This window comes from Hevea brasiliensis, chromosome 3, assembly GCF_030052815.1.
Source record: "Hevea brasiliensis isolate MT/VB/25A 57/8 chromosome 3, ASM3005281v1, whole genome shotgun sequence".
In the NCBI taxonomy this organism is placed as follows: Eukaryota; Viridiplantae; Streptophyta; class Magnoliopsida; order Malpighiales; family Euphorbiaceae; genus Hevea; species Hevea brasiliensis.
The window spans coordinates 111,015,373-111,038,299 of record NC_079495.1 but is presented as its reverse complement, the minus strand read 5'-3'; the positions used below and the strand labels follow the sequence as shown (position 1 = coordinate 111,038,299).

At 35.1% G+C, this 22,927-nt stretch overlaps 4 protein-coding genes across 19 annotated transcripts; all 4 read right to left on the bottom strand.

The window, feature by feature from the left end:
* Positions 1-146: 146 nt before the first annotated feature.
* Positions 147-3,101, bottom strand: LOC110639274 (uncharacterized). 2 transcript variants are annotated; one of them, XM_021790150.2, is made up of 2 exons: positions 1,694-3,101; positions 147-452 (listed from the first exon to the last, which is right to left on the bottom strand). In XM_021790150.2, exons 1-2 carry the CDS (start codon positions 2,950-2,952, stop codon positions 428-430), a joined length of 1,284 nt encoding a protein of 427 aa, XP_021645842.2. In that variant the 5' UTR covers positions 2,953-3,101; the 3' UTR covers positions 147-427. The 2 variants fall into 2 exon arrangements, with proteins under 2 accessions (XP_021645842.2, XP_058000556.1); XM_058144573.1 differs by having other exon boundaries at positions 147-427.
* Positions 3,102-4,874: 1,773 nt separating this feature from the next.
* On the bottom strand, positions 4,875-10,500 carry LOC110639336 (uncharacterized). Of its 7 annotated transcripts, XM_058144569.1 has the most exons (8): positions 10,288-10,500; positions 9,935-10,014; positions 9,752-9,834; positions 9,107-9,223; positions 8,936-8,994; positions 7,122-8,849; positions 6,057-6,192; positions 4,875-5,647 (listed from the first exon to the last, which is right to left on the bottom strand). In XM_058144569.1, exons 4-8 carry the CDS (start codon positions 9,213-9,215, stop codon positions 4,998-5,000), a joined length of 2,682 nt encoding a protein of 893 aa, XP_058000552.1. In that variant the 5' UTR covers positions 9,216-9,223; positions 9,752-9,834; positions 9,935-10,014; positions 10,288-10,500; the 3' UTR covers positions 4,875-4,997. The 7 variants fall into 7 exon arrangements, with proteins under 7 accessions (XP_058000552.1, XP_058000550.1, XP_058000551.1 ...); XM_058144567.1 differs by having other exon boundaries at positions 9,935-10,500; XM_058144568.1 differs by having other exon boundaries at positions 9,752-10,014.
* A 1,757-nt stretch (positions 10,501-12,257) lies between these two features.
* Positions 12,258-17,305, bottom strand: LOC110639277 (ATP-dependent DNA helicase Q-like 1). The gene is made up of 10 exons (XM_021790153.2): positions 17,125-17,305; positions 16,541-16,899; positions 15,964-16,224; positions 14,991-15,154; positions 14,668-14,764; positions 14,530-14,573; positions 13,811-13,925; positions 13,373-13,726; positions 12,725-12,949; positions 12,258-12,603 (listed from the first exon to the last, which is right to left on the bottom strand). The coding sequence occupies exons 1-10, from the start codon at positions 17,237-17,239 to the stop codon at positions 12,493-12,495; spliced, it is 1,845 nt and encodes a 614-aa protein (XP_021645845.2). The 5' UTR covers positions 17,240-17,305; the 3' UTR covers positions 12,258-12,492.
* Positions 17,306-18,037: 732 nt separating this feature from the next.
* On the bottom strand, positions 18,038-22,626 carry LOC110639278 (uncharacterized). Of its 9 annotated transcripts, none has more exons than XR_009147775.1 (9): positions 21,379-22,616; positions 20,984-21,157; positions 20,653-20,694; positions 20,478-20,558; positions 20,261-20,380; positions 19,177-19,258; positions 18,987-19,068; positions 18,457-18,520; positions 18,038-18,339 (listed from the first exon to the last, which is right to left on the bottom strand). XR_009147775.1 is itself a non-coding variant. In XM_058144564.1 (8 exons), exons 1-7 carry the CDS (start codon positions 22,450-22,452, stop codon positions 19,006-19,008), a joined length of 1,644 nt encoding a protein of 547 aa, XP_058000547.1. In that variant the 5' UTR covers positions 22,453-22,615; the 3' UTR covers positions 18,038-18,520; positions 18,987-19,005. The 9 variants fall into 9 exon arrangements, 3 of the variants coding, with proteins under 3 accessions (XP_058000547.1, XP_058000546.1, XP_058000548.1); XR_009147772.1 differs by having other exon boundaries at positions 18,039-18,339; positions 19,177-19,266; positions 21,379-22,615; XR_009147771.1 differs by having other exon boundaries at positions 18,039-18,339; positions 18,820-19,068; positions 19,177-19,266; positions 21,379-22,613.
* Positions 22,627-22,927: the final 301 nt, after the last annotated feature.

The following is a 22,927-nucleotide window of genomic DNA, read 5'->3' as shown; positions in this document are numbered from 1 at the left end:
ACCATTGTTTTGCCCATTAGTTAAAATCAATTTCAATGCTCTGAACCAAAATTTGATTAGGGAAATTAATTTTGAAAGTTTCAATCATCGTTAATGGGGTGTGCATTCGATTTTCCTTCATAGAACTAATAAATCAAACTGAATAATTTCGATTTAATTTGATTTGTATTTCTAAGTGCTTCAATCGTACAATTAATTCAATTCAATTTAGAATCAAAACTACCATTGAATACTCCTATCTCAAAATTAAACTTAAGTTTTATCTGGAGTTGGGAACCGTTGATCATGATGAGACCATACAATAAAATTCATATTCAAGCATTATACATAATAGAATACAGCAGAGAGAATCGAATATGCAAATAGAAATACTTCACCACCAGGTCACCACCTTGGAGGAGTTGGGTCCTGAGCATCTCAGACATTTCTAGCACCCACAGAGCAAAGTATACCTATAAACACCAAGGAAAAAAGAAAGACAAAAAAAATTGCCCCTGTAGTTGCTAGGCCAACTGCTTGCTTCTTCAATGTCATGAAAAAGATGTTACTTTTAAGTACGTGAAAAAGAGAAGTGTCCATGAAAGAACTCAAACTAGTTCAAATATTTTATGAGTGCCTATTTTTTCCCTAAATGAAGTGATGATGAAGTCACTGAATCACACATAATTATCAAAAGCTAGAAAGTCCCCCTGAAAGAAGAATCCAAAAAGAGAAGCAAGAATTGCTTAGGGAATTTTAGAATGACAACAATTATATCAAGATCAAGTCCGTCTCATCATAACCAAGTCCTTTATGTCATTGTCTTATTATCTTCTTTATGTCAATGTCTAGGAGACATCATACACTGATATACCCCATATAAAATATAAAAGGTCCCAATTGCAATTTCATTTAGATCTACCCATTAGCCAATCCATTGGTGCAGATGAATTAAGCTAAAACTAAATTAAGATAATGAAGTGGACAAGAAGATTCTTATGGCCCTCAAGCTACCAATGTTTGGGAAACAAACAGTTGCAAGCAAAATGATCACGTAAACCTTCCTCAATATCCTAAACACCATCTCATATACAGATCAATATGTGTGTGCTTAATGCTTTACTAAGCTGTAACAGCAAGATACAACCAAAACCACAATAAGTTTATATTTGTAAATGTGGGTCAGTATTGGGGGTAAGGGCAACCTCATGGAAACTGTGGGTAACCGGGTAATATGGGGCCTCCACTACCTAACGTAACAGGGTTGTGTCTCTGCACCATGTGTATTGTATTATTGGCTCAATAATCCAATTAGAGCACTATTTCATTATGATGCAATTTGGGTAAAACTAAAATAGACCTGATATATATCATCAACATCCACAGTGTTATAGAACTCATAATGTCTCAATTAAATCCAATTAGGTCACTATTTAATATGATCCCAAGTTGCTTACTCAACCTGAAGTAATAGATTGAGCTTTTTCTCATGGCTTACAAGTTAAAAATAACCCTATGACTATGAGAGGGCACAAAATACATGGATCAGGAACAACTTCTCCTTTTAACAGAGAGAGATGAAGAAGACTAGAGCCAACAATAAATACATAGATCATCATCATAAAATTACACAAAAAGAAAATTAATTAATAATAATAATAAGATCTATACAATTTCTTTAGACTAATGGTGATAATAAATCACAGATTTTTACCTTGAGGAAACTGGATTCAGAGCCCTAGTAAATCCATTCATGGCTCCATAGCCCTTTGAACTAAACCCCAAGCACCCAAGTAGTCCTTGTCTATAAGGCAAGAAGGTCTTCTTCCTCATCTCCTCTGCCTGTGCTTTACTTGCCTTATAATGCAACTCATGAGGTGATGTCGGTACCCTTCTCTTCCCTACCCCATTCATTGGTTTCTTCCCTGAAGCTATTCCACTTCCCTTAACTTTTTGATTCTCATTTGAGGCATTTCCAAGCTTTTCTTTTGTTGTGGCAGGAACTTGAACACCTGCTGCTGCCGCTGTGTTCATGGACTTCTTTTCCTTTGCTGGTGAAAAAGAAATATTAGACCAGAACTTATTATTGCTCCTCCCTTCACTTTTGCTTCTGTAAAGAAAATCTTTCAAAAAAACCCATCTTTTTGAGTTCCTTCCAGCTGAAGATGACCTAGAAGAAGATGCAGAAACTGATAGAGTTGCTGCTGCTTCTTCTTCAATCTTGATACTCCCATTAGCTTCCAAACAAGAAGCCCCACAAGACTCATCAGTGGAGCCATAGATCTCATTCTTCTTGCCATCTTCATCATCATCATTAACGAACTCCAAAGAAATACTTCTTAGTGGAGACATAGATCTGGTTCTTCGACGTAAAGATTTATCACGCAGTCTCAGATCTCTGCCTCTTGTACTCCCGCCGCCACTAACTATTCTTCCACCATTCTTAATACCCATATCATACTCCTCACCCTCCCCTTCCTCTTTATTTTCAAGATCCAACAACGGCGCCAACACTTGGGGTCTCTCCAAATGTGTCGATAGCTTCATGGGACGGATTTGGCCGTTCAAAAACAACTCATCAGCAGAACTCATAGACCCAGTTTGACCATAACCACTGGACCCAAGTCTTGCAGAGAATTCAAACTCATACCCAACAGGCACAGAGCCGCCATTACCATTATCCGGTGAAGAAACAGCTGACGCAGAGTATGAAGCAGCAGTAGATGTAATAGCGAAGTGCATTGGGCTTGCAGGGCAACTGTAAAAGAAACCACCATTAATAGGTCCGGAAGCAGGGCCACGGCCGGGGCTAGAAGGAGCACTAACATAAGGAGTGGAACAAGTGCTGTCAAAATCATCAGAAAAGAGATGGGGTTGTTGGGCAGAGAAAGGAAAGCCATTGTTGGGGTTATCAAGGTCTGATATTGGGTCTGGAGTAGAGGTTTGGGCATTTTGGTTGGGTTGGAGCTCCATTTTCTTGCTGTGTGGGTAAGAAAGAGGAGCTATATGGAAATGGAGTGAGAAGTGTCAAAGTATAAAATACTAAATAGATTTGGGATTGGCTCAAACTTGGGTTTGCCCTTCAGCCTCTTCCTTTATATCTTCTCCTGCCATTGTCTTCTCATCTTCCCTACTAAATTATTACAACAATACCAAATATTTTAAATATTGTTAAAAATTAATATATATATAACTTCTAACTATAAAAAAATATATAATTATTATATACTCAAATTTACACAAAAATAAGTTTAATAATCATTAAATTAAAATTTTATATTTAAATTAATTTATTTATTATATATATTTATAATTCAATCTAATAATTAAAAATTCATATTCCAATTTTTATCCTTTTAATTTTTTGATTTAAAAAGTTTGATTAAATTATTTATAAATTTTAATTTAATGATATAAAACTATTTTTAAAATGATGAGTTTTGGAATATGAACACAATCAGAACATAATTAACAAAAACAAAATCTATGAGCATTTTGGTATAATTGTAGGCTCTAAGCAAATGGGCATGAAAAGAATTAAAAAGGTAAAGCCTTGAGAGAAGAGTAGGGATCAAGGTGGGGAAGTTTGAAAGGGGAAATGAACCTTAATTTTAATTTTTAATTTAATTTTTAATTTTAATTTGTTTACTATGCATTATGCATCCACTGCTACTATTAAAAATTTTAATAAATTTTAATTTTAATAATATTAATTTTATTTTTATATGATGAAAATTTAATAAATTAAATGAATAAAAAAGTTATAAAAAAAAAAATTAACGGTAGAAAAGAGGGGAAGAATATACAAATGAAATCATGGCTTAATTAGGGTGAAAGGCCATCTGGGACTCGCATGCCCTTATCCCCATTCTGTCCTCCACGTCAAGGGCATATCATCGTTGCACCTCAGCCGTCAGATCTCCTCCTGATCCTTAAACAGTGGATTAATCGGACAACTTCCCGTTAGGCTGTGTTTGTTTTGATCGACATCACTTTATAATTCAATACTTAAACATTAATTATGAATATTTAATCATAATAATTAAATTAAATATTTTTTTAATAAATTAACACTTTTTAATATTATTTTTTTAATATTTATTAAATTTAAATTCATATAATAATTATTAAATCAAATATTTTATATTAAAATATATATAATATTAATTAATATATATATATATAATACATAAATTTATATATAAATATTTAATTAATAATTAATAAATTCATTTTTATTATGAATTCAAGCTCTCCTTATTAGCAATGCTTTTAAATAATTCATTAATTGGAGTAAACATAAGTGTTTGACAATGCAGAATACAGCCCCCCTTTTCAGTTGTTTCTCTGTCCAAGAAAGCAGAATATTGGTATCTAAACCAATTACAATTTGACATCTGGTTATGCTCTTCAAATTTTTAGTCTAATGTTATATATTAATTATAAAATATTAAAAAGTTAATTTAAAATTTAATTTAATATGTTTTAATTATAATTAAATAAAAAAAAAAGTTATGCTATTTTCCCACACTAAGCAGGTGGGTGGGTATATTTGTATTACAGTGACATTTGGTTAGCTGTAATGTTTAATCATTGTTGTTAAGCTAAGCTAATGGTTCCAACTGACTTGACATTTTGAGAGGCAAATTGGGAATAGAAAACAATAAACATCATTTGTCATTAAATTTGATATTTTTATGGTAGCATGTGAGATGTGTTGAAAATTTGAAACACATTTTGTGGATACCCATCTGTAAGGCACATGCCCCAAATGAATGTTTACATACCCTAATAAATTTTTAACAAACCTTAGGGTAACAATCCCTAATAATATTAATGAATTTTTAGATGTTGAAACCTGGAGGCCATTAACACTAAATGGGAAAGGACAATAATGGACATGAATGGATGATATATATATATATATAATCCTACACAAAACAGAAGAATACAAAGGTCAACCAGCTTCCATTGATACACTAGAAATTAAATGGAAAAGAAGCCTTTCTTAAAGGGCTTTACATGATAAATAAATCAGAAACCAGTTCATCAACCAAAGAAGTTAGAATCCCCTTCTCAATCTCGACACCTTCTTCAAATGCTTCTATGTTAAAGTCAAGCCATCTCCCATACTGAGTGCTCATGTCCTTGTCCACAAGCTCATCCACCATCAAGTCTCCCATGCTTTTCCAACCTGAGATATCCTTATACAATTCCTCTGCCAACCAACCCCTCATTTGAAATAACGTCCACATTCTAGCCCATGATTTGCAGCTCCCGACTAAAGCTTTTCTGCACATGAGCTCCAACCGTTCACTAACACAATCAAACAAAACCTTTCGCCCAAGCTTGGAGTACTCTTCTTCATTTCTTTTTATTCCATTCTCTTGATTTTCCAGCAGATGGAAAAGATGCGGAGTTATGACATTTGGCGTATGACCCAATGTGAAATCTTTCAACATTATTTCTGCATTGTTAAGTACATCCCTCACGTAATCTAGTTCCCAGTCACTTGATCCCTTAAATTCTGCTGACGTGAATGTTTTAGTGAGCTTCCTTCTCATGTCTACTGTAGATATTGAGGAGGCTGAATCTGATAATTCTCTCTCCCCTTCCACTTCAAAAGATTCATTTGCAGAGAAATCATTGAGCGCCTCATCAGATTGAACTGGTGAACGAGAGTACATTTTTATTATATCTATTAGAATGTATATTTTCATGCAAGAACAAGGGAGAAAAAAGAAAAAGAATATTGTGGAACCAAGAAAATTTTCTGGCTTACATGTGTTCTAAAAAGCTTGTTTATAAAAAAAAATTAGTAATTTATGAAAATCTTAAATGGTGAAAACAGTTCCCAATCTAATGGACATGATTTTAAATGGTACAATGTCTTGTCACAAAAACAAAGCACCTCTGGACATGATTAATCAGTAAAAGGTCTCATCATTCCAGGCTGCTGATCAGTTATTAGTTCATATATTTGGTTCAGTTTTGGAATATCATGCATATGAAAACACGACTTTTTTGAATCATATTAGTAACAAAAAGAATTCAGAGGAAAAGGGCTGTGCTTTTACCATTGGTATTTGAGCAACTTCCACTCTCAAAAGTAGGTTCAAGAATTGAAACTGGACTAGGATGTCGACATTCAAGGTCTATTTCAGTGAAGCTGCAATTGCTGCTACAGCTGTGCTCTTCAATTTCTTCAGATTCCTGAAAAGGTTCATAAGAAATTAGCGCCAATTAAATTATGATGTCAAACTGTCAAAGACAAACTAATTACATTTCATCAGAAATTTCAAATCAAGTTAGCATCACGACTATTTCATTCGTGCTATAAGATTCTGTTACCTAATTATATCATTATTTAGTGCAAGCCAATAATTTAAAGATATAAAAAAACCAGCAACAAAAATTTCTGTACAAGCTACAACTTTTTAAGCTCATCCTAATTAAAAAGGACTTGCACCTGTACCAGCTAATTATAATCTGGAATCCACTCTGTAGGACTATAAACAAATGGAATTCAGCAAATACTAGGCCATAACTTCTGCTACTGTTGCACTCAACTCACTAAAGCCACCAACTCTTATCCTTAAAACAGATAATGTACCAAGATTACCAGGAAATAGATCAACACCACTACAATAGAAGAACCAACGCTAGTTTCAACAGAGTTTGAAATATTGTGAACCATATTGGTAACAGTAAAAACATGTATTCCTCCAAGTTTATCATTTATGTCTAAACTGGTACATAGTAGATGATACAGTGGAAGCATAACATAATCAATTCCATTGACAAACACAGTGGATAACAACAACACTAGAAAAACAATTAACAGAAGGGAAAATGCACTTGCCTCTTAGACTGGTTAAGAATGATGGCACCATTTTTGGCCTCTAGTAGGAATATCAATCAATTAAAGTTCAAGTTTTTACAGTCCTCGATGTATACTATTATTTTCCTCACTGGGGAAACAATTACCTTGATACCTAATCACTAGTTTTTAGGTTTTGAAAATACATCAAAAGTTGCTTTAGCACTCAAACATATTGAATACCAAGAAGGGAACAATATGAATTACATAACACCCAGAAAGAATGCTGCAAAATACGATCATAAACACATAAGAGACGGACCTGCCACATTTGGTTCTTGGTAAGCTTTGGACACTCCACAGAAAAGCAATCAAAGTTATCTGGGTGGTCTGACTTGTCTTTTTCTACAAATTGAATCCTCTTGTCATGTACAGCAGGTATGGTGCTAACCACGTTAAATGTGGACATGAAATTCTGCAAACTTGATGTAGAACTAGCAGAAGTCTCGTCTCTGATTATGTTACAATGAGATGATTCAACTTTATTTGTTAATTCCCGCAGCTTTTGTTCCAAAAGAACACCCAAAGCATCACCACTACTGAACCCTAGAAAAGAAGATGTGGAATTTTGGAAGTAAGGACAATCATTACTACCCAAAGAATCAATGGCAGAGCTGTTAGTTCCTTCCATCATTGAGGGTTGGGTATTAGAGGTGGTTCTCCTCACAGGGGATGTGAATGTAAATGAAATAACCTCCATGCCATTTTTCCTGTTATCTACAGCTGTGTGCATGCTTCCATCTACTGCAACATTACATTTTATAGACCTCTCATCTCGATTACATGACACATTATCAGAAACACTTCTGTCAATTTGGAAATCGCCATTTACAGACTGTTTCGTCTGAGATATATTATTTGGTTTGTCCTTTTCAGAAGTTGTGACCACTGAACGCACCTTTCTGGACACAGTTTCAGGCTTTAAAACAACTTTCTTTACTGTCCTACTAACCCCAACAGAACCACTCATGGACTGAGCTTTTCTGCCTGGCTGTTTAGAAAATGAATTCTTCGAAGTTGAACTCTCTTTACCAGATACACAATTTTGCTTCTGGTTATTCTGCCTGAACACATTGCTAGTCCTTTCTTCAGAAGTTCTCTTGGTCTTTTGTGTACTGGGCAGGCTTTTAAGTGACTGGTTAGACCGAATCTCCTTCTGCTCCTTCTGCTTAATGTTGTTATTTCTTGAAGTTGATCCCTCTCTTCTCTGAACATTGGACTTTGCTTTTACTGAAAGTGAAACTGGTTTTCCCTTATTCTTTAAACTGCCAGAAGCACCTTTTTCAGAAAACATTGAAGTACTGCATGATGGCTTGCCTTCTGACCCTCTCTGACTACTGCCACTGTGCTGTCCTTTTGTATTCTCGGCAGAGAACAATTCATTTGGTCTTTGAGGCCTAGATGCTCTATGAGCTGCTTCCATTTTCTGTTTCAAACCCTGAATTCTTAATGGAAGTGAAGATGTCCCAATCGATGGCACTTTACCATTTATACTTGCCTTAGGACTTGCCTCAATTATCTTTTCAGCTGCCTCCATTATGTAGGCCACATTCATTGTTGGGATGAATCCAGGAGTCTTGATTGGAGATAACAGCTTATGATGGGTGATAGGAATTGATTTAGCTGATTTTGGCGGCAATATTTCAGTTTGAAATCTCTCAATTGGCCGGTTCTGCACCTTTAGTGACCTTGATTCCAAAGAATTCCAAGAATCCTTGGAATTGTTAAGGTAGTCCATGGGATTATACTCACTCCATAAATTAGGGGTACTACTATCATATTGAGATGCTCTAAGTGAAGCAGAATCACAAAAAGGGGTGGAAGAGGGCTCAGCAGCATTTGATGTTGGCAAAGACTCCAAGCCCATAAGTCTAGCAACCACCCCTGGTGCTCTAGTTCCATATCCTTCATCACTAGTTACTGATGAAGTGCAACTAAAGTCAGTACTCCCCTTGTTGCTTGAATTTGCTCTTCTATCATCCGCCTCTATCTGGATATACAGCAAAAAATTTGTTAAGGTTAAAAGTTCAACAAATTAGTTAAAAAAGGATGCTATAACAGGAGAGAAAGTCTCACTGCATGAAGCTGTGCTTTCTCTATATTTTCAACATTTTCTTTTCCTTGCTTTGATCCTTCTACAACCACAATGTAGGGCAAAAAGAGTTGAATAAATAGATTTGGGCTAATATAGAGGTGATACACAATTCAGAAATAATATGTGGACATCCATAATCTAGAAGAAAACACCTGTACCAGATAATTCAGAATTATTCACGAACAGCTTCTTTCGTGACTTCCCATTCCAATCAAAGAAGTGAAAAAAGATTCCCTTTGAACGCTTTCTCTCCCCCTCCATTATCTCATCTACAAACCAAAATTACTTAACAATGTTAATAAAAACTAAAACTCATAAAACCCATATTAGACTAATCAATTCATAATCACAGAAAGGAGATCAAACCGGAGAATGTGATCAACAATTAGCATAAACCTCCATTACAGCATCTCCAATATAACACAAAGCACATCTTAGCTTAGTACAAAATAGAACAACAAATAAAGACCAAACAAAATCCATAGGGTAATTTGGACAATTTACAGTCACATATCGATTTGAAAATTGCCAAACAAGTTCAAATAGAAGAATTGGATTAACAATTAGAAGAAATTATGCCAGTTTTTAATCACAACCACGCCTAATATAAGTTACATTGCTCATTCAGCTACGTAAATCAAACCATTCTAATCCAACCTTGCCAAAATTTAAAGGATAAAGGAGGCATATTTCGTTGAACTGAGCATTCCTTTAAATGAAACACCAAAGATGAAGGGGAAAAAAGAGAGAGAAACACAGAATCCACAGAGTTGGAACCACATCAATAAAAAGCTTACCTGAGATCCTTCAAATGCAGGACACTAAAAGCTCGTTCCTTTTTTTTTTCTTACAAACAGAAAATCTTCCAAATCCCGTCTGCCTAAAGCCAGAAAGCGGATATCCAAAAACAACTTAGATCAAATGGGTAGTCTTGAGATGAACAAAAGGCACAAACTTTAAACCATTTCAAGCAATCTCACCAGTCACTCAATATTCAAATAACCCCATTCTTCAACTCCAAGCATTGAACTTTTTTATGGACTTATTCCTGGAACTTTCACTATTAGATAGAGGTACAGAGGAGAAGAAGCAATGTCCAACATATGAAATTAGGGTTCAAAGAAAAAGCCAAAAAACACTCAAAATGAGCCAAGAAATCGTGACATTTGCAGATACGGAGATTTTGGAAGCGTAAGAAATGTCCAAAAAATGCAGTAAAAGGATCAACCAGATTAAAAGTGTAAAATGTGTCAGTAATGGAGAGAAGAAGAGAGCAATAAAACTGGTAGAAAGAGACACCGCTAAGATTTTAAGGCCTCTGAGCTGAGCAGACCTGAGCCTGAGGAACCTTGACCCCTCCTCCCCTGTGAAACCGTGAATTGTTATCCACTATGTAAAATCCATTTTTTCACTTGAATCAGTGCGTTTTCCTTCTGCCACGTGGCCTTTTTTGCTATGGATTTGAGATGTTTACCATTTGGTGGGTTCCACGCACTGGTTTTTGAAGGTTTCAAATTACACACCTAAATTAAATGCTCTTTATAGTCGAACCGAATCACACCCATCAATTACATTTTTCAGACAAAGAGAAAATCAATTCAAGAAACATTTTCTACTTGATGTTAAGGAGACTTCTACTGTTTGAGATGGACTTTGGCATAGGGACGTTCTGAGTTACCAAAATAAGGTTTACTTTGATTGTCTTTTAGTGCTCCATTTCTTTTCATAAAATATGGGTGCCATGAAATTTCAAATTTTAACGACACCCATTAAAAAATTGTAATCCACAAAGATCAAATTGATGTATTTTTTATTGTTAGTAATTATGATTAATTTGATTCAAAATGATAAATAACTTATTTCAATTTTAATAAATCTTAAAATTATCCGAATCTATATAATCTTTAAAATTAAATAATTAAAAAAAAAAGTAATTAGTCACAATACACAATACTCAAGCGATACATATTTGTCTCAAGATTCTGTGTCATCATCAAATGTAAGGATTTCACCCACTTTGATAATGACAAAGGGGAGAAAAAGAAAGGCCATTCGCACTTACTCAACTCCCAAGTAAAAGAAAATGGGTTGTTCATATATGCTTTACTGGCTGGATGAAGAATGAGTGATTCAGAAAGATTTGGTTTAACCAGAAGTTCACGTAAGTATAAAATATGACTAAATTATGGGGTAGTTAACATGTCACAGTCTGATTAATCAAACATTAATAAAAGAAGAGGAAAATATGAAAATAAATGTGAATGTTAATCGCAAGAATTGCATGGTGATTGCATGTGCCGTGCCAAAATATTCATTCAAAGTCTTCATCAGTTTGTAGATCTTAGATCTTAGATTTTATTGTTGATTAGAACTCTAGAAGCCGGCAAAGGCATAAATAAGAATGGTTGGCATAGTGGTAATTAGATTTGCCTCATCTCAATTTGTGAACCTGCAAATGTGTCTCACTGATTGAAAGCTCTGACAGAAATGATAAAACTAGTACCTGCTCCTTAAATTATAAGTAAGAGGTAGAGCAGCCAATTGTAATGAGCTTGAATCAGCAACCTTAAAACAATTAGAAAATTCCAACCATAACTAAATCCTTTGTATAACAAACTGTCAAAAATTAAACCAAAATAGCTTTGACATTTTTATACAATTTTCCATTTTTTCCTACTGGAATCAATCAATCACTTTTGCTTGCTTGAAAAACAAAAAAATAAAAAAAAAATAATCACTTTTGCTATATATGAAAATGAATTAGCCAATCTCCTAAATCACTTATTTCTATTTAAATCATCAATATTTGTGATAGAATTCATAATTTTAAAAACGATTTAAATAATATTGAGATAGCGTCTCAGATAAGACGGTGTTTTTTCCCCCTTGCCATAGGATGACCCACTAAATTTAAGTAAACAAAATTTTGTCAAAAACAATCGTCGAAGTCAGATGAAACTGCTGAGATGCTTTTGAGAGTAAAGGTGAAAGACAAAACAAAGGAGTCATTTTGCCTCAGGCCTTCAAACAGATCATCAATAGCTCATTAAAATTATCATATACTTTGATCAAATTTTCAAGAGTCATCCGATCACATTACTAAGTCATGCAGATGTAATGCATGAAAAATTGACTGGTGGACCATTTTTTTCTTTTATATCTCTCGCCCACCCCACCCCACCCCACCTCATCCCAATACCATCACGTGCGCCTGCACAAGCACACATGTGGAATAGTTAAAAAAGCTAAAAATGTTGCAGGAAAGTCCATAATCAAGCAACGAGAGTTTGTTCTGGAGTACCCTTAGTTGATAATGACCAGGTAGGCTTTGGTTCCTCTTTCGAGTAGGACTTGGGCAAAACACAATATACACATCTTCATCCTTTAAAAACGTCATCTAAGTTGTAAGCATTCATCATGTAAAATGTTATGGAGCCCCACGCATGTGCAAATGCACACAAAAGAAGAAGAATGTGGCCACCTACAGTAACTAAGTTGAACATTTTCCCAGTTACAAATGAAAACAGCATGTGTAGACTCATATGGAAGTCCTGAGACAGTTATCACATGGATTAGAACCATATTTGCAGTCTTTTCGGTCAAAAGACTCTCCAAAGTGTTCAAGCAAGGCTTGTCTTCGACATTCAGCCTGGCAATTCAGACAGATAAAAAATAAATAAAGTCAATATTAAAGACTTTCTAAAATAGGTAGGCTTGATTTCTTTCGTGGCAATATAAAGATAGACTACTTGGTAATGTAGTTTACTTGCCTTAAGTTCACAGTAGTGTTTCATCTTCTGAGCTTGAGCCATTGCTGTCTTAAAGTTTTCCCCTTTACATCCTTGTCCACTCCTTAACATGCATACAACTCGACTGAAGTCCTTCTTCTGGTATAGAGCAATGCACACAGCAGGGAGATTATCTCTTCCAGCCCTTCCAGATTCTTGATAGTAGCTTTCAATTGATTTGGACATTGTATTGTGGATAACAAAGCGCTAAATATATGAAAAAAAAAAAAAAAAACTTTTTAACATACTTAACAACGCTGGCCCAACAACAAAATATAACAAAGTCTCTAGTATTTGGTAAGAGATAACAGTTGTTGCTGAATTCTCTGTATAAAAAATTGCAACAGACTTATATTGCTTATTTCTCATCAAATCTTTGCATGTCATTGTTAAAAAGGCTTTTTTTTTCCCTCTTTTTATTTTTATGGTTAAGAGAAAACATATTGAATATGTACTTTTATGATTTAAGAACACTGACCCAAATTAATTACTAAACAAAGCACTTCTTAAATGCATGATGAACCGTGCATTTTCTTGTAGAGTGGTTATATTGTGAACGACCCCAGCCTAATTATAAAAATCACAACAGACAAATTTAAGAAACAAAGTGAAGAAGTCAACTGGACTTACAACATCTGGTTTATCAATTCCCATCCCGAAAGCAATGGTAGCACATACAATGTGTGCTTCACCCATACGCCACTTCCTCTGAACTTCAACTCTTTGGCGAGCTGCCAGACCAGCATGATAATATACCGTCTTAATCTTACATTTTTCATTCAAAAAATTTGAAACCTCAACACATTCATTTTTTGAAAGGCAGTATACTATTCCACATTGATTCTTGAAACGATCTTTAAGAAGCTGTCCAAGTTGCTTTAATGATTCCTTGGTCTTTCCAATCACTTCATACTTTAAATTAGGTCTATCAAAGCTTGTCTCAAGTATGAGAGCATTTGGAATTCTTAAAGCTTTTAAAATGTCCTGCAAATGATTTGTTCAGATAAGAACATTTTTTTCTCAAAGAATGCTAAAAAGATATAAGAAAAACATTGCCAAACTAATTACCTCACGAACTGACTGGGTTGCCGTGGCTGTCAAAGCCACCAGTGGAACATCTGGAAATTTCTGCTTAAGACACCCCAATCCCCTATAATCTGGACGGAAATCATGTCCCCACTGGCTGGGAAGCATCATTGGAATTAGTAGAAAATGATAAGTAGCAGAAGTTTCATTTGGATATCAAAATTCTAAAAGACTAATTTGCCTTCAAAACGAAAATGAAAATATCATTTCTAAAACTCCACTGTACTTTAGAAATATAGTTTGAGGGTCTGGATCAGTAATTTTTTTCCCCTTGTACACACATCACTGAGTTGATAATTTTGCTTTCAGCCTTCACTCAAAAATGAACTGCGGCAATGAAATCAGATAAATGGCGCCTAACAAAAACCTGAACCAGATATTCATGAAACACATATAACTATAGAAATTCTACAAGTTTTACTCAAGAAAAGGTACTTTTACTAAGCTCATCTGTGAAATTCCCATTTTTTTCATTGCATAAACACAGTTAATAAAATATGTATATATGTGCTCTAAAAATAAAATTATTTCTTGAATGTTCTGTTTATATTGTTCATCATGACGCTATCCAGTCCAGATGAGAGAATCAGAGACAAATCTACCTGACAAGTATAGAATCCATATGCATGCTAGGGAGAATGCATGTGTGTGCATTACACCAAATCAACCAAAACACAGTATGCAAAAAAGAAAGGGCATACCTCACACAGTGTGCTTCATCAACAACAAAACCAGCTAGTTGTCCCTGTGATATATGTGGCTGTGTTAATTACAACAGCAAGTCTCTGCTAATAAAACATGTTTTAAACATTATTTGGCTAGAACCTGAACAAAGCTACCTTTCGATGCAGGCATATTAGTATTTCAAGAAATGCAAAGTTTCCAACAATCCTTTCAGGAGTCACGTATAAGAGCTTACATGATGGTTTGTCTTTCCTAGAAGAACGAAAAGTACAAAATAAATTTGAAATCAATTGGTATTAAAATAATGAAGCCATGAGGAGTTCCAAGACGAGAAAATATGAACTACATCAGCAATTGTTCTGAAACAAAATCTTAATGATGGATTTTCATAAGAGTTAAACATAACAACAACGCAAGGAAAAAACTCTAAAGGAAAAGATACATTTCCTATTAGGCCCCAGCACAGGGAAGAACTTGCCTTAGCTCTTGAAGGACAGCTGCAGCTTTGGAAGCAGTTTGTTGGGAATTCAAAAAAGTTGCTGGTATTCCAAATTTGAGGTTCAGTGTAATAATCTGATCCTGAATGAGGGAAAGAAGGGGAGACACAACCACTGTAACACCGGGCTTTAGAGTTGCTGGAAGCTGCCCAAGATGCACAATAATATGTCAGAGTTTTGTAGTCACAATCTGACTACTTCATCTGTTTCAACAACTAAAATATGAACAAACAATTGCGGAATTGCCACTGCTAGTATCTAAAATCTTGAATATGTAGGTGATTGAAAAGAATAATATTGCTTTAAAGAGTTTTCCATTAATCACAATAACAAACAACTTGATGAAATTTTGTTGGTAACATGAATCCTACCCTGCTTTATTCTAAGTCATGAGCCATCAGGTGTTTTAAGTAAAGATTATTCATAATTGGATAAACAATATAACTCAGCAACTCATAATACCAATAATAGCAAGAGATCTGAGTCAACTTGCACAACTGATTCATAGGCAAACCAATCTTGCTCCGTTATATATGCGACAGAAATGTAATACAACTTGCCTGTACCAGTTCAAGCCTCATCAATTTGAAGTAAAGAAAATTGCCCCATTTCAAAAGCTACCACTAACATTGTATTCTAGCAAGAATTTTGTGAAAGTTTGTTGTTTCCTCTTTGTAAAGCACATAATTTACAAAATACTAAACCCTTCAAAATTGAAGTTCTAACATTAAAATAGGTTTTTTTTTTCTTTTTTTTTTTTTTTTGACAATCTATAAGAAGAGAATTGAACCACAATTAATCAATAAGTGGTATCTAAAGACATTATTGGCCATAACATATAATAAATGATAAGTTTATTAGCTGAACAAAGCAAGAGGGGAAAAAAAGTTTGGGCCACATTATCTCAAGCAACAGAAAAAAGACACATTCTAATACATAAGAAAGAGAGATCACCTGGTAACATAGGCTTTTACCACCTCCAGTAGGCATGAGAACAAAACAATCTTGCTTTGCCACAGATGCTTTACAAGCCTGATGTTGCAGTGGACGAAAATTCTTGTTGCCAAATATAACAACATTTGCTAGTTCAAAGTCATCCAAAGCCTGCAATTCTTCATAACAGAGAATCCGAGGTCCATCTTTTTGTGTGTGTGGGTGTTGCTTCTTATTGCAAATTGATGTAACTGAACCTTGAGTGACACTGCTCTTACAATCCTTCAATAAAAAGCAACAACATCAATACCAAGAACTACACTTTACCTTCAATGGGAGTCGAAGAATTTCAGGTACATACTTGATGTGGCAGTTAAACTATAAACACACGATGCATGCATGTTAAGTACCTTATGACAGCCGTACAGTACGGCATCATATTCACTGATTTAATTAAAAAGAACAAATGAATATTTCATCACAATACAACTTTAAGAAGTGAATAGAACACCCAAAAAAACTCCAGGAAAACAATAGTTCTCAAAAGATTTACAAAAGAAATAATGTCAAAATCCATTTTTCCCCAATAAACTCTTACCATAGACATCGACAAATGCTTGCTCGAGGCGGTAGACGCAGAATCCTTTCCCTTTGCGATACAAAAGTTTGGATCTTCACCATCACTAGAGGAATCCAACTCCATCCAACTCTGTTGCTTTTTAGTTTCAGGAGAATGGTCTATAACATTAATATATCCTCTTGCATTGTTATTATTATCAGCCTCCAAATTGTTAGTATCATTTTTCTCAAATATATTACTTAAAGCTCCACAAGCTTCTGATTCTATGACTTGCAAATCATCATCCCAATCCTCACTATCTTGCATAGATTCAGCTAGTGCCGCAAGAAATTCATCACCACAGCACTCCACAGTGACAAAATCTTGGCCATCATCGCCTTCAATAAAGCGAGGAATGGATTTTAAATAAACACTAACAAACTGCGAAATAGCTAAATGCGTTTCCATACAATAGCGAATTAAAAATTTTAAAACTTTTATTTAATTTCCAAAAACCCATTCTTCCAATTAAAAAACAAATCAAGGGTTTTTGAATGTTCATACATTGATGTCTGTGAGAAAGAATGAGGGTTTTAAGGGTTAGCGTGGACGAAGAAGAGTACCGTAGAGAGAAATCAACCGATCTAAGCATTTCTCGGCCGATTGTTCGTCGAAGCCGCATTCGAGAGCCAAGCTTAGAAATCGAGCTTTCTCCAATTGGAGATCGTGAACACCCATTTCTTCAGCTGATTTGGCTTGATTCAGCTAACGATGCAAATGGAGAATGGAATTTGGAGATGGGAGTATCTCCCGCGCTATTTTAGTGCGCGGGCGAGATCCCCTTAAACGACGTCGTTTAAGGTATAATCATAAATTCGCAAATTATTTAAACAAAAAAATCCTTTATCACTCAGCAGATGATTTTCTAACCTATTTAGTTTGCATTTTTCTTTCACATAAGTGTAATGGTAATCGTTTCCTCTCTTTTTCCTAACTTGCAATTCACATATCTTTAAATTTCTTTAATATTCAAGTTCTGAAATGGGTTATTGAATAATCATGTTTGATGGGTTTACATTAAAAAAAAAATTATTACAATGTAAGAAAACCAAAAAAAAAAAAAAAAAGAAGGAGAACAAGGAGAAAAGATTGTGAAAATGAAAAACTAAACTCCAACGTACATGGATAATGACCTTAAAGCATATTTATATAAAAGTTTTCATAAACCATGCACAATTCTAGAGCAAGTCTTCTTGATCCAACGAAACCCTTTCTTTAAAGAACATTTAACCTTGCCTTCAATGCCATAAAGTTTATATTGGGCAACTCTTTTTTTCCTTTTGGTCTCAGGAGCATTCCACAAGGAGATGATTGTTTGAGACGAGTGTTTATGGTTATGGGTCGGCGGAGGTTCCGTTGAAGAATAATAATGTGGCCTGCCGGGAGGATCAAAGGAGGAACGAGACCGGCCAACGTAGAGTTTGCTCAGTGTTTTTGTGGGAATGCCATTGAAGGTCTCGGCACCCATGTTTGATCACCTACCCTGCCCCACCTCTCCCTCTCCCTCTCCCTCCCTCTGGGACCCTCTGGTTTGATTGAGGTGAGGGGAGACTCTGTTTGTTGTTGAAAAGGCCCTTTTATTGCGGGGAAGTAGAGGTGGAGGAAGCTTATGTTTTTAGTTTTGGGAGAAGGAATGTCAAATTAGGAAAGTTTGGATTGTGGAATTCAATTGCTGTTGGTCAATGCTGGTCTGTTTCTTTCATGACAGATACTCCTTGTGACAGCTACACTTCCTCTGGTTTAATCCAAAATCAAAACTGAATCGGAGCTCCACATGCCTGTACCAAACTGAAACTATTTTCTCTCTTCTTTGGATCGAGCCAAAATCAGATTGGTCTGATTCAAGCCAGCAAATTTTTCATAAAAATTTAAAAATCTTAAAACTTTGATCTCACCCTCTGAAGCCTTTCTACTTTTAGGTCCTTTCTTTGGTTTTTTGGGGTTATCCACGTGAGAAACCTACATATAAATCCAAGGGGAAATAAAAAATATGCAAAATATGTGGCACTGATTAAATAAATAAAAGTCCAATTGTATGCAAAAGCCCTGAATCAAAGATCTGCACACAGCATAGTTTTGTCATGCCCATATACATCAGCAGCCATTAGCAAAATTTAATTTGCAATGATTAAGTGTTCATTTAAATTCTGTGTACTACATTCCATCTACCTACATTAACAACAAGGATAAGGATAAGACGGATTGTATGATTTAATGATATGTACCGGAGTAGAGAAGAACAGGGGATAACTATGTACCAAAGCAGTTGAAACAGGAGGCCAAGAACTAGTAGTCATGTCCATATGCAAGCAATGCAGCATATGAATTTGCATGTTATATTCCTCATCTCCCCAGTTCCCCTTTATAATTAACGAGATCCAGTGTATAAGCTATATAAGTTTCAATTATACGGTGAGTGACTAACGTCCATTGTGATAGTATTTTCAGCTTTTTGATGATTCTGAAGTGCACAACTGCCCCTCAACCAACAACTGTTGCCGGAATACCTGAATATGAACAAAAATAGCTATCAAAAAGAGCAAGAATTTTACAATCTGAATTATATTGATTTGCTGAAGAAAGGATAATAATATTAGTGAGCTGAAAAATTTTACAATGTTGAATTGTGCTAATTCCTTTTTCAGTTCTCTCTCCATGTCCTCTCCCACAGGTAAAGCAGTTTTGTTCCCAGCTTGCCTGAATATCTTCCATAAAAACTTTAGGTCAGCACATGAGAACTTATGGGACATACAGCATTGGAATGAAAATTCATCATGAAAAATGGAGAAAGGAATTTGATTCTGTTTGACTCTAAGCTCCATTAATAACAACTATAACAGAAGAAGAAAAGAATAGAAGCCATGTGAGTTCTTGCAAGCAATGCACAGTGTTTCTTTTGCCTTTGTTTTGCAGCACAATAGTTTCATACCTACCTTGCTTATTTTACATTCTGCTATAATGTTTCATTTTGAATTCTTACCATTTCTCTCATCTCTCCTCTCATGCCTAGAAATTTATTTGTTGTAAAAATCAATTAAAAAGATAAAATTAATGAAACAAATATATCTGATACTTCAAAGATGCATCTTACCCCCTTTTTGTTTCTCCCCCCTTCCATTTTTTCTCTTTTGAGTGGACAAGCATCTATGCAATTCCTCATGATATAAAAACTATAAAAATGATGGCCAATAATAGTTCCTATGAAAAGCCATTGCTAATAGTATTTTTGCAACCAATTTTGAAAATACCAAAAGGTAATTTGACTAAAAGAAACTATTCACATTTATAGGAAAGCATTTTGCAGTAATTATATCATCCTCAAGAATACGAACATAGAATTCCCATGCACATGTATTGCATGGAACCATTTTGGTTCTTTCACCAATATTTATTACAATTGATCACAAGTTAGCCAATGAATTTGACAAATTATCCATGTTCCTGAAAATTTTCATGCAGTAATTGCATCAATCTCAGTTGCACTGAGTAAATATTTTCATGCAGTAATCGCATCAATCTCAGTTGCACTGAGTAAATATTGTCCTTGTTTGCATATTGTAAGAGAATAAGTTTGCATTTGCCAAAAAACTGACTACAACAGTGAAAATGGAAGAAAATAGCCTAAATGAAACGTCAATGAAGCTTTTTATAAATTCTTTACATGCAAGCATCCGCTCAATATGCTAAATCAAAGCATACCAGTTTGAATCCTTCGTGAGAATGTAGAACTTCCACATCTTGGAAGTTCAAACAATCATTTTGTTGTAATATGACTGATATCCGAATGATGATGCAAAGAATTCTGAATTTCATCTTCAACTGAAATTGATAAAGAAACATATGTTAAATGACAACATTCTTTTCTTTCAGCACTGAAACACACAAAAGCATTTTGCAAGAATGTAGAATAAGATACCACTTCAGGAATCTCCTTCAAATTGGAATGATCAGATTCTGGGAATTTCTTCCTGTGATGCCTTGTAAGTAGTGCTATTAACTGTAAAGTTATCAAACATTTATCAGCACAGAGAGCATTCTCAGAATATGCACATTGAGGAAAGAGCATGTTAATGGATATGAATGCAATGTACCTTGACCTCGTCAGCGCTATATCCATGAAGATGATCATTATTCTGCACAACAAGAACAAGTTTGCCAGGATTAAATGTCAAAGAATGGATAAATAACTGTCCATACAATGCAAGACGATTAAAGTTCCACAATTTCCTAGGCATCCCTACACATAGAACAACCAGAGTTCACAGAAATTTCTCTGCATTCACAAATTTCAAACCATATCCTATTTCTTCAATAGCCACAGGTAGAGAGATATATGGAATGCGTGCACAATTCTTATGAACGTTTTATCAGTATTTGCTCAGGATCTGGGCCTTGCAGTCCTGAAAGGAACAGGGTATGTACCATAATTATTCGATAAGTCTGCTTATGGTAACCTTTTTTACCAGTGGAAAGCCCTATATTGTGAAGTAAACAGGCAGCTTCAAGACATTCAAGATCCTTTTCAGCCAAGTGGAGATTAATTTTAGGTTGATTGTCAGCAACCTCTATCCATTTTCTCAAGCCCTGAAAAATCTCCTGCAGCAATCACCAAGTCATTGAATATCTCTAAACAACAAATAAAACACAAAGTTTTGCTTCTCATTTGTAGATCACCAAGTCAAACAGCTTTTTTAAATTAACGAATGTGTGTGTGTGTGTGTGTAAGTATATATATATATATATATATATATATATATATATATATATATATATATATATAGTCAAGGAAACAAACAAAGCTAGGAAGTTCAAATTACAGTGGCAACGCTAGCACATTTTGCTGCTGATTTAATTCTCTTCTTGTCACTAAACCTCATCGCAAACCTTACAACAGAAGTCCACCTCACATTAGGATTCAAGTCGTAACCATGATACACTTTAGCCAAAGTGTCAGCAATAACACCCTCTCCCAATGCATACCCAGAAACCTCCATCTCTTCAATTCCAATCACCTCAAATATCTCCTCCAATAACACTGCACCAGCAACAATAAACTCTGATCTTCTCTTGAAAAACTTATCTCTCTGAATCCTCTCTGCCACTCCTTCCTTACACAACCTATCAACAACACTCCTCAACTCTCCTCTGCTAAACTTCCAATCCCTATTACAATTCCTGAACAAAACCTCATTACTATCAACCAAATCTTGTCCATAACCATAAAAAATAGCTTCCTCAATTGCCCTAACAGTCCCTGAAGTCCCAACAACCACCTCAAAACCACACTCCTTAACTTTCTCAATCAACCCGGATTCTCTTATAACTAACTTGACAAACTTTCTCATGTCCGAAACATTACCACTACTAAGTGACTTCTGAGTCAAACCCACATGCCCCAACTTCAAAGAGACCCCCAAAATAACATTTCCTCTGTCCCCTATGACAAATTCTGTAGACCCACCTCCAATATCCACAACCAAAACTCTTTTCCCAAAAACTGGTAAAAACTGAAGTACACCCAAGTACACAAACCTTGCCTCCTCTTCACCAGACAAAACAACGACATCTAATCCAGTACTTTGATGTATTGCCTTTCTCAGCTCGATTGCGTTATCTGCCTCGCGCACTGCTGCAGTGGCGACGCAGCGGATACTACAGGGAGAGATGTTATTGTATTTGAGGATTTGGTTGAATTCTTGAAGGCACTGGAGGGCACGAAGATGGGATTCCGCTGAGATGGAAGTGGAAGAGTCGCGACCGAGGCATACAGGGTTCTTGTGGCGATCAATGGTGAGGAATTTGCCTGATGGGTCTGCTTGGACTATTAACATTTTGAAGGAGTTGGTGCCCATGTCTATTGAGGCAAAAAGATTACTATTTGGTGGAGCCATGGTTTTTGGACTTCGTTGTGCTGTTAATGAGGAAGGAGTTTCTTCATGGGATGGATCCAAGATGACAAAGCCAAGGAATCGAGTCCTCCAACAGATACGTGTCGTCTGATGGGGCGACTGTGGATATGAGTTTCCTTTCTGCCGTTCAACCAACCAGGCGTTTGCTTGCTCTCTTAAAATATATATATATATCGGAGGAAATTAAATTAAACTCAGGGTACAAGCATATTAGTATGATTTGTGCGTTTTATTAATAAATTCAGTGATTTTTTTTTCTATTAAGGTTTATGTGATTATATCGCTAAAGATAAAATTATTAAATAATATTATTAAAATTTAAATTTAAATATTAAAGTCATAAAATATTAATAAAATATAAAAAAAGAGATATATGACGTATTTCGAACACGGTAATTAATAATTATATAAAATATTATTTTTAAACTTAAAAAATATATTAATTGATCTAATTAAA

What these genes read in the sequence shown, in the direction of transcription:
- LOC110639274 (XM_021790150.2), bottom strand. Translation starts at nt 2,952, where the DNA reads ATGGAGCTCCAACCCAACCAAAATGCCCAAACCTCTACTCCAGACCCA. An exon ending in CTGAATCCAGTTTCCTCAAG is followed by an intron (nt 453 to 1,693) that starts GTAAAAATCTGT and finishes TGGTGTTTATAG; the next exon opens with GTATACTTTGCTCTGTGGGT.
- LOC110639336 (XM_058144566.1), bottom strand. Translation starts at nt 9,215, where the DNA reads ATGGAGGGGGAGAGAAAGCGTTCAAAGGGAATCTTTTTTCACTTCTTT. An exon ending in TTCTGAATTATCTGGTACAG is followed by an intron (nt 8,995 to 9,106) that starts GTGTTTTCTTCT and finishes TTGTGGTTGTAG; the next exon opens with AAGGATCAAAGCAAGGAAAA. An exon ending in AAGTTGCTCAAATACCAATG is followed by an intron (nt 5,648 to 6,056) that starts GTAAAAGCACAG and finishes CTCGTTCACCAG; the next exon opens with TTCAATCTGATGAGGCGCTC.
- LOC110639277 (XM_021790153.2), bottom strand. Translation starts at nt 17,239, where the DNA reads ATGGGTGTTCACGATCTCCAATTGGAGAAAGCTCGATTTCTAAGCTTG. An exon ending in GTAAAAGCCTATGTTACCAG is followed by an intron (nt 15,155 to 15,963) that starts GTGATCTCTCTT and finishes CATCTTGGGCAG; the next exon opens with CTTCCAGCAACTCTAAAGCC. An exon ending in GATGAAGCACACTGTGTGAG is followed by an intron (nt 13,926 to 14,529) that starts GTATGCCCTTTC and finishes GATGCTTCCCAG; the next exon opens with CCAGTGGGGACATGATTTCC.
- LOC110639278 (XM_058144563.1), bottom strand. Translation starts at nt 22,452, where the DNA reads ATGGCTCCACCAAATAGTAATCTTTTTGCCTCAATAGACATGGGCACC. An exon ending in TGAAGGAGATTCCTGAAGTG is followed by an intron (nt 20,381 to 20,477) that starts GTATCTTATTCT and finishes TATCAATTTCAG; the next exon opens with TTGAAGATGAAATTCAGAAT. An exon ending in AATTAGCACAATTCAACATT is followed by an intron (nt 19,069 to 19,176) that starts GTAAAATTTTTC and finishes GTTCATATTCAG; the next exon opens with GTATTCCGGCAACAGTTGTT.